Genomic DNA, 16,849 nt, shown 5'->3' with positions numbered 1-16,849 from the left:
GTTTGGGTGAAAAATGTTCAGCTTGGTGATATAATGCCAGGTTTAATTGCTACTTTGCGCCAAAGAAGATGCAACCACAACTTACACCCATATAGGAGCAAATAGGACAATACTGAGGGTTTACTATTTTGACAGGTCTTGTGACTCAGTAGATAGGGCCCATGTGAAAATATAAACTATTATGACCTCTGCTGATGGCTCTCAAAATTCTTTTGAAGGACTCCTTTTCAAATGGATTAGCAATTGTAGATGTCCAAATTCTAATAGCATATACTCGTCATATGAAAATGTGCATGTAAACAGTGTTTCAAAAATGATCTTGATAATATGTCAACTGTGGCTCAGTTGGTAGCAGCTCCTCCTCTGTGTGCCGATTTTTGCTACATCAACTTGTTGCCTCTGTTGAAAATGGACTCCAAACCCAATTGTCCTTATTTGTGTTCAGATTTCGACCGGAGTACTCTGCCAACATTGCAAAATGCGCAATGAACTCAGCTATCATTGCCCATACATGCAGAAACTCTGCCAGTGGGAGGAATATATCCGAAACCCTGCCGCTCAGATGAGTTTTCCACATCTCAATTTCCTTCCTGTGTTGTAATCTTGTCACTCACTGTTCAAGTACCATTGTATTTTCTCCTTGTATTGATAGATCCAGTGTATTTAACAGATTGAGAGTCAGCGAGGTTTGTAAGTTTTGTTACCCACAATCGCTCAGCTAACGGAGGATTGTGCACAGAAAGCCAGCAGCTCCTCACGAAGCTCGAAAACGCTTTTCTAGGGTGTTGTCATGAGATAGCCAACTTACTTCAGTGTGAAAGTTTTTCACGTCCTGCACTACCCACTTCTGAACACAGCTTTGTAAAGAAAATGTGAATTCACAAACTGCACGTCTGTCACAGCTACACAGCTCAGGCTCCATTCTTCCTGCAGCAAGGGCACGGCAATGCAACATACCATATGACATGATTACCTTTGGGCTTACAGGTCTTATCTTTGCAACACTGCTACTCCTATTCGAAGCAGCCCCATTTGTGCGAACAGCAACAGCGTTCTCCATGATAAAATCTGAGTCCATGCAATAATCCAGTATGTTGACTGCTCCATTCTGGTAATACCTGGCAATAAAAGGAAAATCTTCTGAAATGTCTCCCCAAACTAAACACAGAGGACATAAATTAATTGCTGTGTTGCACTACCAGCATCAGCACTCTCATACATGCTGAATTGCAAACTGCTGAAGCCTTTCAGTCAATTGGCATTTCATATCTCTTGAAAGTTCCTTGATTCTTCTACTCACTGTGTCATTAGAAAGTGAAATGACCTTCAACATTTGAGCTGCGTCTTCACTCACTATCACTTCGCCCGTTTATACAGCAGCTGGAAGAATAATCGCCTCTCCAATCCTATGCTTTTAGTTAAGAAGAATGCTTTCAAGGCCATTCCAGGACAGATATTACATTTATCAGCTGAGTTTTCCAGTGACAGTATTGTTCATTTCTTCATTCAAAGTCGTCTCTTGGTTATTCTTTACGCTCGGGATGCATCGTAGTGAGGTGTCCTTAGAAGCCAACACGTTGATCGTTTTTAGACACACTCCTAACATCTCTTTTCCTTGGTTTGGTCAGATTACACTTTTGTGAACGACCATGGAATGTTTTTCCTGCCTGAAATCAAGTTATTCCCACCATTTTATCTGAAGACTGGGTCTTCCACAGTGCAGCACTACAGTGAGGAGTCAGCGTGAATCATGTTCTCAAGTCCTGCAGTGGGGTTTGAGCCTACAACCTTCTGACCCAATGGGTCAGCAGGGAGATGGCACTGTGGGATAGGGGGAAAGAGGAGAGATTATTTACTCAAAGTCCCTTAATACCCCAATTTGACACCTGCCTAGAGGTGACTGAGAAAGCATTCAGCTGGAACAACAAACAATAGCATTTAGAACCACAGGGACATTAATCACAAACGCGCAGAATGGAGTATACCTTTTTTATTCAAAATTCACATAAGGGTAAAAATATCTGCAAAAATAACTCAAAAAATTTGATAGAGTAAGGTGAAGCAGGTACACATTTCTTTAATATACCATGAAGTCTGCTACTAATGCTTGCTCCATTCTGACACTGCTGACGCAGTATACATACAGACAGTGGGACAGAGAGTCCCTGCCTCGGCCTCCCTCTGAGGCAGCTCATTACATTTACACTGTACAGTCCCAGAAGCTGAAGGAGGAAGAAGCCACTCAATCCAACCAGGACACCGGAGGACAGGCGCTATTCAAAGTTGGGGGAGAAGAGCATCCCACATACACCAAGCTTCAGGCCTCAGGTGGAACACTTCAACTGTCCTTCTCACTCTGCAGGGAGGCCGCAGCCAGAGTTACTGTGGTGACTGACTGTCCCCCCATACCATGGATTTGCATCTTGGCCAGTTTCTTCTGCTCACACTCTGTGACTAGGCGGTTCAGCTCTGCTGCGCTGTAGCCAATCAGCGTCTTCAAGTCGCACACAAACTTATAGACGAATCTCTTCCCCTGCACCTTGCAGATCATGTCTCCATCATAATAATACCTGGGCAAGAAAGAGGACCAGAAATTGAACAGTATACATGCACAGAAAAACAGAGCTATCCGCTTTCTTCCTCCCACCACCTACAAGCTTTACAAATCAAAGCCTTAAATCACCTGATGGCTATTTCTCCCTTTATGTCGCCTTCTTCAGCTTCTTCTGAACTACAGCCTTTTCATGCAGTTCAGTGGAATAGAAGAAACCCTATACATTATTTCCTGTGAAGCAATCGCCAAACCTCCACCCGTGCTGCTATAAATTGATTGTCAAGAGGATACAAAGAATCTGCGAAGGGGTTTCGATAGGTTAAGTGAATGGGCAAAAATTTGGCTGACGGAATATATAGTGTGGGAAAATGTGAACTTGTCCATTTTGGCAGGAAGAATATAAAGGCAGTGTGTTTTTTCAATGGAGAGAGACTGCAGAACTCTACAGTACAGAGGGATCTGGGTGTCCAGGTACATGAATCACAAAACGCTAGTATGCAGGTACAGCAAGTAATTTGGAAGGCAGCTGGAATGCTGATGTTTATTGCAAGGGAATTTGAATATAAAAGTAGGGAAGTGCTGCTACTCTTGTACAGGGCCTTGGTGGGACTGCATCTGGAATACTGGGTACATTTTAGTCTTCTTACTTAAGAATATAATTGCATTGGGAGCAGTTTAGAGAAGGCTCACTCAACTGATTCCTGGGATAATGGGGGTTAGCTTCTGAGGAAATATTAAGCAGGTTGGGCCTATACCCATTAGACTTTAGAAGAATGAGAGGTGATATTACTGAAACATATAAGATCCTAAGAGGACTCGACAGGGTGTAGACTGAAAGGAAGTTTCCTCTTGTGAGGAAGTCTAGATCTAGGAACACAGTTTAAAAAAATAGGGCTCTCCCATTTAAGGCTGAGATGAAGAGAAAAAAAACTCAAGAGGATTGCTAGACCATGAAAATCTCTTCCCCAGAGGGCAGTGGAGGGCCAGGTCATTGAGTTTATTCAAGGCTGAGTTGGATAGATTTTTGATCAACAAAGGGATCAAGGGTTATAGGAGACAGACAGGAAAGTGGGGTTGAGGTCACAATCAGATCAGCCATGATCTTATCAAATGGTGGAGCAAGCTCGAGGGGCTGAATGGCCTGCTCCTGATTCTTGTGTTCTTGGGTTGACAAGTTTTGGAACAACAGGGAGATTAGAATAGGGGCGATAACTCTCTCAAGTCAGTCCACACAACACTAAGCCCCTTGTCTTTCTCCCATCACTACTCCCCTTCTCCTCTGGGTATGGTAAATGGCTTGGTGGGTGACTCATTGGTGTTGAATGTTTGTGTTCCAAGCCAAAGTTACAGGCCTTGGATAAACAAGGGTTTGATTGTTGATTCAGTGCGTCACGTTAAATGTGATAGGAAGACTGTGGTGACCTGGGAATAGACCGATGAGTTGAAAGGCACTGTTACATGGGAACTGGTAGCACTCAGTATCTGAATTATGCAGAGTCACACCTCTTCTTCCTAAAAATGTAGACTCCAGGCAAAAGCATAACTAGGAGTGGGCATTTCAGCCTCTCGAGCCTGCCCCGCCATTCAACATGATCATGGCTGATCTCATTGCAGCCTCAACTCCAATTTCCCGCCCTCTCCCCATAACCTTTCAACCCGTTACTAATTAAAAATCTTTCTATCTCCTCAAATTTATTCAGCGTCCTGGCATCCAATGCACTCTGAAGTAGTGAATTCCACAGATTCACGACCGTTTGAGAACAATAATTCCTCATCTCTGATTTAAATCTACCACCCCTTAGCCTAAAACTATGGCCTCTCGTTCTAGAATACCCCACAAGGGGAAACATCCGCTCCACGTCTCCTTTGTCTATCCCCTTTAGCATCTTATATACCTCAATTAGATCTCCTCTCATCCTTCTAAACTCTAGCGAGTATAGGCCTAAACTGCTCAATCTCTCCTCATAAGACAAGCCCCGCATCTCTAGAATCAATCTAGTGAACCTCCTCTGAACCACCGCCAATGCAACTACATCCTTCCTCAAGTAAGGGGAACCAAAACTGTGCACAGTGCTCCAGGTGCAGTCTCACCAATGCCTTGTACAGTTGCAACAACACTTCCCTATTTTTACACTCTATTCCTTCAGCAGTAAATGCCAAAATTCCAATTGCCTTCTTTATTACCTGCTGTACCTGCATACTAGCTTTCAGCAATTCATGCATGAGGACACCCAGATCCCTCTGCACTGAAACTTCTCTCCATTTAAATAATAAGTCACCTTTTTATTCTTCTGATCAAAATGGATAACCTCACCCTTATTCACGTTAAACTCCATCTGCCAAATTTTAGCCCCTTCACCTAACCTGTCCATATCCATTTGTAAATTTATTTCTTCATTGCAAATTACTTTCCCACCTATTTTGGTGTCATCTGCAAATCTAGCGATAGTACCTTCTATCCCTGAATCCAAGTCATTAATATAGATTGTAAATAGTTGGGGCCCAAGGACTGAATCCTGTGGCACCCCATTAGTTACAGCTTGCCATCCAGAAAAAGACCCATTTATCCTGACACTCTGCTTTCTGTTGGTTAGCCAATCCTCTATTCAAGCTAATATATTACCCCTAACTCTGTGTGATCTTATCTTGTGTATTAATCTTATGTGCGGCACCTTATCAAAGGCCCTCTGGAAGTCCAGATATACTACATCTACAGGATCCCCATTATCCACTTTGCTTGTCACATCTTCAAAAAACGCTAGCAAATTAGTCAAACATGATTTACTCTTCATAAAACCATGCTGACTCTGATGGATTGTATTTTGACTTTCCAAATGTCCCATTACTACTTCCTTAATAATGGATTCCAACAATTTCCCAATGACAGACATTAAACTAACTGGTCTATAGTTTCCTACTTTCTGTCTCCCCCTTTTTGAATAAGGCATTATATTAGCATTTTTCCAATCCACTGGAACTTTACCAGAATCCAGGGAATTTTGGAATATTATAGCCAATGCATCCACTATCTCCGCTGCCACTTCCTTTAAGACCCTGGGATGTAGGCCATCAGGTCCTGGGGACCTGTCACGCTTTAATCCCAATAGTTTGCTCAGTACTTTTTCTCTAGTGATGGTGATTGTTCTGATCGGAGTTCCTTCTTCTCTATACCCTCTGCACTACCTATTGAGGTGGTACTAGTGTCCTCCATCATGAAAACTGAGGCAAAATATTGATTAAGTGTCTCTGCCACTTCTGCGTTCCCCGCTATTAACTCCCCCAGTCTCATCCTCCAAGGAATCAACATTCACTTTAGCTACTCTCTTTCCTTTTATATACTTGTAGAAATGTTTGCTATCAGTTTTTACATTTTGCGCTAGTTTTCTTTCATAATTTACCGTTGCTATTTTTATTTTTTTTTAGTGACCCTTTGTTGATCTTTAAAAGTTTCCCAACATTCCAGCCTGCTACTGACCTTTGTAATTTGGTATGTCTTAGTTTTTGCCTTTATGTCATCTTTAACTTCCTTGCTTAGCCTTTGATGCTTTTCCCTCCCCCTTACCGTCTTTCTTCCTCTTTGGAATATATTTCACTTGGGAGGAATTGAATATCTCTTTATATATCTGCCCACTGTTCATCAACTGTCCTACCTTGTAGTCTTCCTGCCTAGTCCACTAGGGCCAAATCTGCCCTCATGCCTATGTAGTTACCTTTGTTTAACTCCAGAACACTAGTGTGGGAAGTTTCTCGCTCTCAAACTGAACTTGAAATTCTAGCATGCTATGATCACTCTTCCCTAGAGGATCCTTTAGTATGAGATCATTAATTAATCCCATCTCATTACACAAAATCAAATCCAGACTAGCCTGCTCCTTTGTTTCTTGGAGTAATATGTTGTGGAACCAACCGTCTCTAATACACTCTATGGACTCTCCCTCGAGGCTACCCTTGCCAATTTGATTAGTCCAGTCTATATGCATATTAAAATCACCCATGATTATTGCTGTGCCTTTCTTACATGCTCCCAGTATTTCCTGGTTTATATTGTGCCCTACTGCTGAACTACTGTTTGGGGACCTATAGATTACTCCCCCACCAGGGATTTCTTTCCCTTGCTATTTCTTATTTCAACCCAGATTGACTCTACATCTTGCTCTCTAGTGCCTATATCATCCCTCACTATAGCACTGATCTCTTCCTTTACTAACAAAGCTACACCAACTCCTTTTCCTTCCTGCCTATCCTTCCAAAACACTGAGTACCCTTGGATATTCAACTCCCAAACCTGTTCTCCCTGTAACCACATCTCAGTAATCGCCACCAAATCATATCTATTTATCTCTACTTGCACTGTTAACTCATTAGTTTTATTCCGAATGCTATGTGCATTCAGATACAAAGCCTTTAAGTTTGCCCTATTGTCAATTTTCCCTACGCTTATATGATTCTTTGGTGCAATATGGCGTTCACACACGCTGTCCCTTCCTTTCACTTTTTGGTAACAATCAGCCTAGTCACTAACCTGCACCCTTACCCTCTCCTTAAACTTTGATTCCATGCAACTGAACCCTTCCCCCCCCCCGACCATTTAGTTTAAAGCCCCATCTACAACCCTAGTTATGCGATTCGCCAGGACACTGGTCCCAGCATGATTCAAGTGGAGCCTGTCTGAACGGAATAGCTCCCTCATTCCCCAGTACTGGTGTCATTGGCCCATGAATTCAAACCCATTTTTCCCACACCAATCTTTGAGCCATTCATTTACCTCTTTAATTTTATTGACCCTGTGCCAATTAGCTCGTGGCTCAGGTAGTAATCCGGAGATTATTACCTTTTTGGTTCTGCTTTTTAATTTAGCCCTAGCTGCTTGTATTCCCTCAACAGCACTCCTTTCCTTGTTCTACCTATATTGTTGGTACCTACGTGGACCACAACAACTGGATCTCTCCCCTTCCACTCCAAGTTCCTCTGAAGCCCAGATGATATATCCTTAACCCAGGCACCAGGCAGGCTACACAGCCTTCGGGATTTTCAATCCTGGCTACAGAAAACAGTATCTATTCCCCTAACTATACTATCCCTGATTACAACTACATTTCTCTTTTCTCCCCCCACTTGAATGGTTTACGGTTTCCTGTACCATGGCGCTATGGTCAGTTTGCTCATCCTCCCTACATTCCCCGCTCCTGTCCACACAGGGAGCAAGAACCTTGAACCTGTTGGATAAGGGCAAGGGCTGAGGCTCCTGCAGTGCTACTTCCTGGATCCCTCTTCCTGCCTCAATCATAGTCATATCCTCCTGTCCCTGACCACTGGCTGAATTTAAGGCAGTTAATCTAAGGAGTGTGACTGTCTTCTGAAACACAGCATCCAGGTAACTTTCCCCCTCCCTGATGTGTCACTGTGTCCGAAGCTCAGACACCAGCTCATCAACTCTGAGTCAGAGTTCCTCGAGCAACTAACATTTGCTATAGATGTGGTCACTAGGAACCACAATGGGGTCCACCAGCTCCCACAACTTGCAGCTACAACACATCGCCTGGCTCTGCATCTCTATTTTATTTAATTAATTTTTCAATTTGTTTTTAAGTTTCCTACTGGTCTTTAGTTTATCAATTTGTAAAATATTTCTCCTATTCACCTTTAATCTGAAAGCAAGTTAGAATAGAGATTCAAAATACACTTTTTAAAATCAACTGAAACGCGCTCTCTGTTGAGTTGAAGCTGAAGTGTTAGGTCTCCGATCCTGGGCCCCAGTAGTCACCTTTAATCTGAAATCAACTTAGAATTGGTAGTTCAAACTAGCAGTTACTTACCAATGAACTTACGGTTTTTTCCTGTGATGTCACTCTTTGCTTTTGTTTTCACTTGGCATCAGCGACTGCAGAGGACACTCTTCCCAGACTGCTTCATAGCGATGGTGACCGCAAAGGACACTCTTCCCAGACTGCTTCATGGCGACAGTGACTGCAGAGGACACTCTTCCCATAAGCTCATAAGATATTTGATTACTTTTCCCCATACTCTAAATGGAAATACTGCTCCAATAACATCAAATTGCAGCCCATTTATCTCTACCGCCATCTCCCCACCCACCCTTTGCTCTTTCCTCTCTGCTTATTACAAAGAGATCCCTGACCCTCGCTCCTCTTTCCCACCCTTGGCACGTAAGCACATCCTTTTCTTGTAGCTCATGTTAAGCAGGACAAAAAACACCTGGGTATAATATTTGTTGAGAAAATATGAGCATTTCCACCAACTTACCCCTTGCCCCTTTCCTCTTAGTTACACCGTATAACTTGAACAAATGTGGGAAACAACCCCAAAACAGGAAACAGGATATAGAAAGCAGAATTTGACAAACTTTCATATACAAGCTTTTGAGAGGATACAATTCATCAAAAGTAAAGGCAAGAAATGAAAGAGCAGTCATTGTAGATTCTCTCTCTTTGAGCTGGTGCCAGAAATTCACAAACTTCCACTGTGAAAACTTGCTACGTCAAATAGCAATTAAGTTCCACACTTAGATAATGTTATTTACAGGAATTAGACTTGTGGCCCAGAAGAGAAAGGCCAGCTTTAAACAGGGCTGTAACAGGCAGCAGAATGTGTTACAGTATAATGCTCCAGTAATAAGGTGGGATGGAGGACATGTTTCAAGTGTGGCAAAACAGTTTAGGAACAATTTTCTATTGATGGGAAGTCTCTCTACTGGAAATGATCATTTCACCTCAGGTTGTATTCCTTATTTGTCCACTGACTTTGAAATTTGCTTGTGTGGCATCTGAAGAGTAACTGCAACATCTTAAAACCTACTTAATGAATCAAGCTGCATATTTACAAGCGAGAACTCATTGCAGCATCAAAGGTTACTACTGAATACCAGAGAGAAGAGCACGAGGCTATAATTAAGCATATATTGAAGATAGCAAACGGTACAGAAAAATTAAGTGTAGAAGATACAGCTAAAACTGAGACAATATAAGACAAAGGGTCATGTGCAAAATGGCAAATTTAGCTCAAGGTCAGGATGTTCTTCATATAAAAGATTGTCAGGTGGATCAGACATCTGTGCAGGGTAGTGGAGACAGAGACCTTAGAATCAATCAACACTTAGAAGCTATAACTGTAGGAGGCAGCCACAAGTGGATTGACCTTTCTAGACAGATGGGCAGAGTGGTACTCATTATTTGTTTCCTATGTTGTGAAATGCGAGCAAATAAAACTGCATCAATGGGCAGTCAAGAATCAACTGGCAAAAGAGGACTACGAGAACTGGAAATAAACTGAACAGAGGGGACAGGAAAAGAGACCGAGAGAGAGAGAGAGAGAGAGAGAGAGTGAGCAGCACCACAGAAGTATGGGGGACAAAAGAGGGTGGGTGGCGAGATGAATGGTACGGAAATTGGCCAGAAAATGGTCTACAGGTACCCAAAGACCAAGTGGTTTCCCCATATTCAACCCACCTTTCAGTTTAAAATAAAATATATTTTTGGGCTCCCTTTGATGGCAAAAGCAACACCAACAATGTTCCTGGTCTGGGTTGGGGGAGCTGTTTTCATTTGTAGCTGTAGTCACAAGTGTTATAACTGACCTCAGCATGCTTTCTGGAGGTGGATTGGGGGCTGGGGGGGGAAGAAGAAAAAGAAAAATAAACATGGCAAATTTTCTATTCCAAATCCAACAATCCTTGAAGTAATAAAAACAGAGAATGTTGGAAAACTCAGCAGGCCTGGCAGCATCTGTGGAGAGAGAAACAGGGTTAACGTTTCGAGTCCAATATGACTCTTCTTCAGAAGAGGGGTCATATTGGACTTGAAACATTAGCACTGTTTCTCTTTCCACAGATGTTGCCAGACCCAAGTTTTTCTAGCATTTTCTGTTTTTATTTAAAATTTCCAGCATCCACAGCATTTTGCTTTTAATCCTTGATGCAAAGTGGATGCACATGTGTGTGTGTGGACCCACATGCAGATGTCGGCCAAAAACAGAATTAAGCTAGGTTTATAACACCACCCATGACCTAATAGCTTGCTGTCATACACTGTTTAGGCTCAAGTGCAAAGAATTACCACTTGAGCAAAGCACTGGATGGCAGCTGTGAAACTACAAGTCAGGGGAGAGCAGAAAATGCATGTTTAATGCATATTTTGGATTGGCCTAAGTACACCAGTCACAAAACAGGAAACAGTGACATCTCAGTGAATTGTAGGCTGCACCATACAACTGTTAAGCCATCTGAAAGCACACAATCCCATCGGTCAGAACGACCTGTATAACTAAGTTGGGGTGATGAATCTTTGCTCAGTTCACTTACCTAAGTGCCCGGCTCAGTTTCTCATAGTTCATGGTGGGCTTGTTTTTTCGTTGTCCCCACTTCTGGGCTACCAACTCTGGCTGATTCAGCTTGAATTCCCCTTCGTCCCCAACCCACAAAATGCAGTCACGTGCATCTTTGTCTGTTAGAAGCTCCAGGAGGAACTGCCAGAGTTGGATCTGCCCGTTGTTACCTGAGAGCACATACAGCAAACAAATTATCACACACATTTATGCATCAGTTCTATATACACAGTATAATCATTTTAGTGTCTTTAGATATATATCTATCATCTTAGTGTTTTTAGATGTATATGTATTAGTTCTTTAAGCACGGACAATTAACATCCTGAGGGCACTAAGAGCCAAGTGCACAATGTGGATTGGAGCTATGTGCATTCCAAATTCCTTTCCCTGAAGGACTTTAATCAAGCTGCTTTGTGTGGACATTTCTTTGCTGTTTGCCTGCAAATTGCCAACTTTGATGATTTTAATTTTATAAATTGCTACAGAGGATTTGATATTGTTATCTTTGAGCTGCTGGCCAAATGTGTGTGTTTTTTTTTAATCCATTCATTCACAGAATGTGGGTGTTTCAGACTAGGCCAGTATTTACTGCCCGTCCCTGGTTGTCCTTGAGACGGTGGTGGCGAACTGCTGCCTTCAACCGCTGCAGCCCATGTGGAACAGGTAGAGTACACCCACGGTGTTGTTAGGAAGGGAGTTTCAGGGTTGCGACTCAGGAACAATGAGGGAACAGCAATAAAAACAAAAAAACTGCGGATGCTGGAAATCCAAAACAAAAACAGAATTACCTGGAAAAACTCAGCAGGTCTGGCAGCATCGGCGGAGAAGAAAAGAGTTGACGTTTCGAGTCCTCATGACCCTTCGACAGAACTTGAGTTCGAGTCCAGGAAAGAGCTGAAATATAAGCTGGTTTAAGGTGTGTGTGTGGGGGGCGGAGAGATAGAGAGACAGAGAGGTGGAGGGGGTTGGTGTGGTTGTAGGGACAAACAAGCAGTGATAGAAGCAGATCATCAAAAGATGTCAACGACAATAGTAAAATAGAACACATAGGTGTTAAAGTTAAAGTTGGTGATATTATCTAAACGAATGTGCTAATTAAGAATGGATGGTAGGGCACTCAAGGTATAGCTGTAGTGGGTTTTTTTTTAATAATGGAAATAGGTGGGAAAAGGAAAATCTTTATAAATTATTGGAAAAAAAAAAGGGGGAAACAGAAAGGGGTTTCTGTTTCCCCCTTCCTTTTTTTTTCCAATAAATTATAAAGATTTTCCTTTTCCCACCTATTTCCATTATTAAAAAAAAAAACCACTACAGCTATACCTTGAGTGCCCTACCATCCATTCTTAATTAGCACATTCGTTTAGATAATATCACCAACTTTAACTTTAACACCTATGTGTTCTATTGTACTATTGTCGTTGACATCTTTTGATGATCTGCTTCTATCACTGCTTGTTTGTCCCTACAACCACACCAACCCCCTCCACCTCTCTGTCTCTCTATCTCTCCGCCCCCCACACACACACCTTAAACCAGCTTATATTTCAGCTCTTTCCTGGACTCGAACTCAAGTTCTGTCGAAGGGTCATGAGGACTCGAAACGTCAACTCTTTTCTTCTCCGCCGATGCTGCCAGACCTGCTGAGTTTTTCCAGGTAATTCTGTTTTTGTTGAGGGAACAGCAATATTGTTCCAAGTCAGGATGATGGAGGGAACTTGCAGGTGGTGGCGTTCCCATGTATCTGCTGCAATGCATCTTGTAGATGGAACACATTACTGCTACTGCGCATCGGTGGTGGAGAGAGTGAATGTCTAGAGTGTTGGATGGAGTGTCAATCAAGTGGGCTGCTTTGTTTTGGATGGTGTCAAACTTCTTGAATGTTGGAGCTGCACTTGTCCAGGCAAGTCGCCAGTATTCCATCACACTCCTGAATCAATGCTTTATAAATGGTGGAATCTCAATTTTTACTCAATAGCATCTTGGGATTATTCAAAACCGGATCCTAACATTAAATCAAAGGAGATTCTTCCAGAAATACAATGGATTGCATGTCATTGGGGCAAATAACTTTGTAAATTCCTTGCCACTTATTATGGAGATGAATCATTTGTTCATAAAACCCATGGACTATGACTGAACTTGGGGGATCCTAGCCTGAGTTTTTGTTTTAAATGGGTGGGTGGTGGTAGAGAGAAACTGATGCAGAAGTTGCTAAATCTTTGCCGCTGCTACTTGAGATAACCACCTAGGGTTTCTGAGACAAGAACTGTCTAGCCCTGAATACAACACACAGGAATGCCAACATGCTAATCTATCATCACACAAGTCTGAAGAGGATTATTTTTTTAAACTCTTTTTTGAACTTTAAGTTTGCTAAAATTTGGGTAAATCCATCACTTGGTGTGGAACTCAGCCATTCCGAATGGAAGATTCAGGGTCTGATTGCCAGTCTGTGTCAAGTTATTACTATTGGCTGGTCCACAATTATGATACTACAATTGGCCTTAACACCTTTGGATTAGAGAAATGAGATAAATAAACAAAGCTTTATTCAGTGATCTCTGCTGCATTGGGCTCATGTACCTGGGTTTTCAACAAGAACAGGACCAGATTCTCTCATCATTCACCCAATCCCAGGGTTGGACAGTCCCTCAACAACCCCTCCCTAGTCTACAAGTAAAACATAGTCACTCAGGAAAAGTTGCAGCCAACAAGAACCAGCCCTTCAGCAGAGGGCAGAAGAAGGAGAACAATATTTAAAGTCAGCACACTCTGAAGAGCTGTCAGCTCAGCTCATGTATAAGCAACTATTTAACCCTTTCCCAAGCCATTGAGTTATCTTGAAGGTGAAGCTCAAGCTTTTGTCTCCATGGGTCACAGTGTGAAATCTTGGTGGTCCATGTACAAAGTTTAAACTTATACTCCTATTGTCACTAACAGATCTGAATTTATTCAGTATTGAGGCACACCAGTAACAGTCCTTTTCCAGAACTCTAGGCATCAGAAAATGACACAGGATGAATGAGCAAACAATAAAATACAAGCAACAAGGTTGCCTTGGCTTTGAGGGTTGGACGGTCAGGCCATGCGGCTGTATGTTTCCACTCCTGTGCTACATCACCTTGTCTCTTCACAAACTGGTGCATCAGTTTGTCACATTAGATTAGCAAAAACAAGATTGCACAGAAATGGAGGTAACCTTGTGACATGGATCAGTAAGTGGTTAGGATACAGGAGGTAGAGTTGGAATAAAGAGTTCATTCATTCTTTGGTGGGAAGTGAAAAATGGTGTTCCCCAATTATCTATCCTGGGGTCTCTGCTTCTTAGCATGTTTATTAATCACTTGGATGATGGAATAAGGGTTGTACATCCGAGTCAGCGGGTGACACTAAGTCAGAAAGCACAATAGGTTGTGTGGATGGGAGCCGGAGCTGTAAAGGGACATAGGCAGACCAAATGAGTGGCCAGAACTGAGGCAGGTGGATGTGGGTGAATGTGAATTTTTGAATACTTTCTTAATGGTGAGAGGGAAAATTTAGGTGTCCATGTACAAAGATCACAAAAGGCATTGCATTGGTACAAAAGTGATTCAAAAAAGCTAATCTCAGGGGCAGGTGAATTCAGAAAGACTAGCCTTGGATCACCAGAATGATCATGCAGCTTAAAGGCTTACATTATGATGACAGGTTGCATAAATTTGGTTTGTATTTCTTTCAGCTTAGAAGGTTGAAAGGTGATCTAATCAAGATATTTAAAATGATATGAGGGATTTGATGAAATAGATACAGATAAATTATTTTCTACGGTGGGGGAAATCAAGAGTGACAATCTTAAGAGCTAGGCCATTTAGGAGGAGTGAAAATCTGAACTTTGGACCTGTGAATGTCCTTGGAGACTGGGTTAATTGAAATTGTCAAGGCTGAGATTAATAAATTTTTGTTAGATAAGAGTGTCATGGGATATGGATAACAGGCAGAATCAGAATAAATACAGTACAGAAGAAATTAAGAAATTGGAGGAGATAACAATTCGGCCTGTCAAGCCTGTGCCACCATTCAATATGATCGTGGCTGATCTACCTCAATTCCACCTCCCTGCCCTCTCCCCATATCCTTTGATTTTCCGAGAGATAAAAAAAACTCTTCTATTGCAGTCTTGAGTATGCTCAAGAATAGAGCATCCACAACCCACTGGTTAGAAATTCCAAAGATTCACTCACTACTGACTAAAGAAATTTCTCATCTCAGTCCTAGATGGCTATAACCCCTTATCCTGAAACTTCCCAGGCAGGGGAAACACCCTCTCAGTGTCTCGCCTTTTGAGCCCCTTCAGCATCATTTATTTTCAATGAGGTAACCTCTCATTCTTCTCAACTCCAGAAGCGTACAGGCCCAATTTACTTTTTGTTTTATTTGTTCATGATCTGTCCTGAGGGTCAGGACAGCAATAAATGCCCACATCCCATGGATGCCAGCATTTATTGTCCATCCCTAATTGCCCTTTTCAGAGGGCATTTAAGAGTAAAACACATTGCTATAGGCCAGACCAGCTAAGCTCAGCAGATTTCCTTCCCTAAAGGACATTTTTTTTTTTTTTTTTACAACAATCGGCAATGGTTTCATGGTCATCATTAGGCTTTTTAAACTTACTCTTTTTAATTCCAGATTTTTATTGCATCTGCTGTTGCGGGATTCGAAGCCGGGTCCCTGGGTCTCTGGATTATTAGTCCAGTGACAATACCACTACACCATCACCTCCCCCTTACTCAGCCTCTCATAATAGGACAACCCTCTCACTTCAGCGACTGATCTAGTGAACCTCTGCTGCCTCCAAGGCAAGTATTTCTTCTGTTAGATATGGAGATCAAAACTGTGCAGAGTATTCCAGGGCTTTGTACAGAAACCACACCTGTACAACTGTGGCAAGACTTCCTTATTCCTGTACTCCAATCCCCCTTGCAATAATGGTCAACATGCCATTTGCCTTCAGAATTGCTTGCTGTAGTTGCATGCTAACTTTGTGTCCCTTGTATACACAAGTCTCTCTGAGCATCAACATTTAGAAGTTTCACACCTTAAAAAAAATTCTGCTTTTCTATTCTTACTACCAAAGTGAATAACTTCACACTTCACTGCATTAGAGTCCATCTGCCACCTTTTTGCTCACTCACTTAACTTGTCAATATTTCTTTGTGGTTTCTGTGTTCTCCTCACAGCTTACATTCCAAGCTAACTTTGCATTATCAGTTAACTTCGTTTAAGTAAATATAGACTGTAAATAGTAGAGGCCCAACACTGATCCAAGCGGCACTCTGCCTGCCAACTTGAAAGTGCCCCATTTATCCCTACTCTCTATTTCATATTCGTTAACCAATTCTCCATCCATGCTAATATATTACCTCAACTCCATGAACCCCTACCTTGTGTATCAACCTTTGTAGGGAACAGGAGGAGGCCATTCAGCCCATCGTCTTTTCTGGGCTGTAAATATTTTTTAGGGCACAGAAATGCACATTTTGCATTAATGCAGCATCTTCAACATGGAAAACATCACAGGAAATTTTACAGAAGGAAGGTGGGGGGAGGGGGGGAAATAATTGAATGGCATAAAAGGGACAGGCACTAAGCCACAGTGGAAAAGATTGGAAAAATGGCCAACAGCTCATCCAAAAAAATGGGCTCCACAAATGTTTTTAAAGACGAAGAGAGAAATGAAGAGGATAAGGAACTGAGGCACCTAAAGGTTCTATCATCAATTGTGGGGACAGGGAATAGAGGTTGGGTGAACAAAAGACCACGTTTTGAAGATCAATCAATACAGTAGGAAATGGAACAGAGTTACCTAAAGACTCTGCCATTAATAGCGTGGTAATGAAATGTTGGCTGGGGTAAATGCACAATGCATGGAATTGGAGTACTAGAAGATTCAGGCAGGAAAAAAAAAAGGAAACT

General features: G+C 42.1%; 1 protein-coding gene across 8 annotated transcripts in view; it reads right to left on the bottom strand.

Annotated features, from left to right (window-relative positions):
* Nucleotides 1-1,975: 1,975 nt before the first annotated feature.
* Nucleotides 1,976-16,849, bottom strand: part of gabpa (GA binding protein transcription factor subunit alpha) — a 54,262-nt gene continuing 39,388 nt past the window's right edge. For all 8 annotated transcript variants that reach the window (XM_041211124.1, XM_041211123.1, XM_041211131.1 and 5 more), the window contains 2 exons: nt 10,872-11,064; nt 1,976-2,570 (listed from right to left, as the gene is read on the bottom strand). In XM_041211124.1, coding sequence (XP_041067058.1) covers nt 2,339-2,570; nt 10,872-11,064 — 425 coding nt within the window. In that variant the 3' untranslated portion in view covers nt 1,976-2,338. The remainder of the gene's footprint in view (nt 2,571-10,871; nt 11,065-16,849) is intronic.

Source organism: Carcharodon carcharias, chromosome 18 (assembly GCF_017639515.1).
Source record: "Carcharodon carcharias isolate sCarCar2 chromosome 18, sCarCar2.pri, whole genome shotgun sequence".
NCBI lineage: Eukaryota > Metazoa > Chordata > Chondrichthyes > Lamniformes > Lamnidae > Carcharodon > Carcharodon carcharias.
The sequence above is the reverse complement of the archived record's forward strand: the minus strand, read 5'-3'. Positions and strand labels throughout refer to the sequence as shown.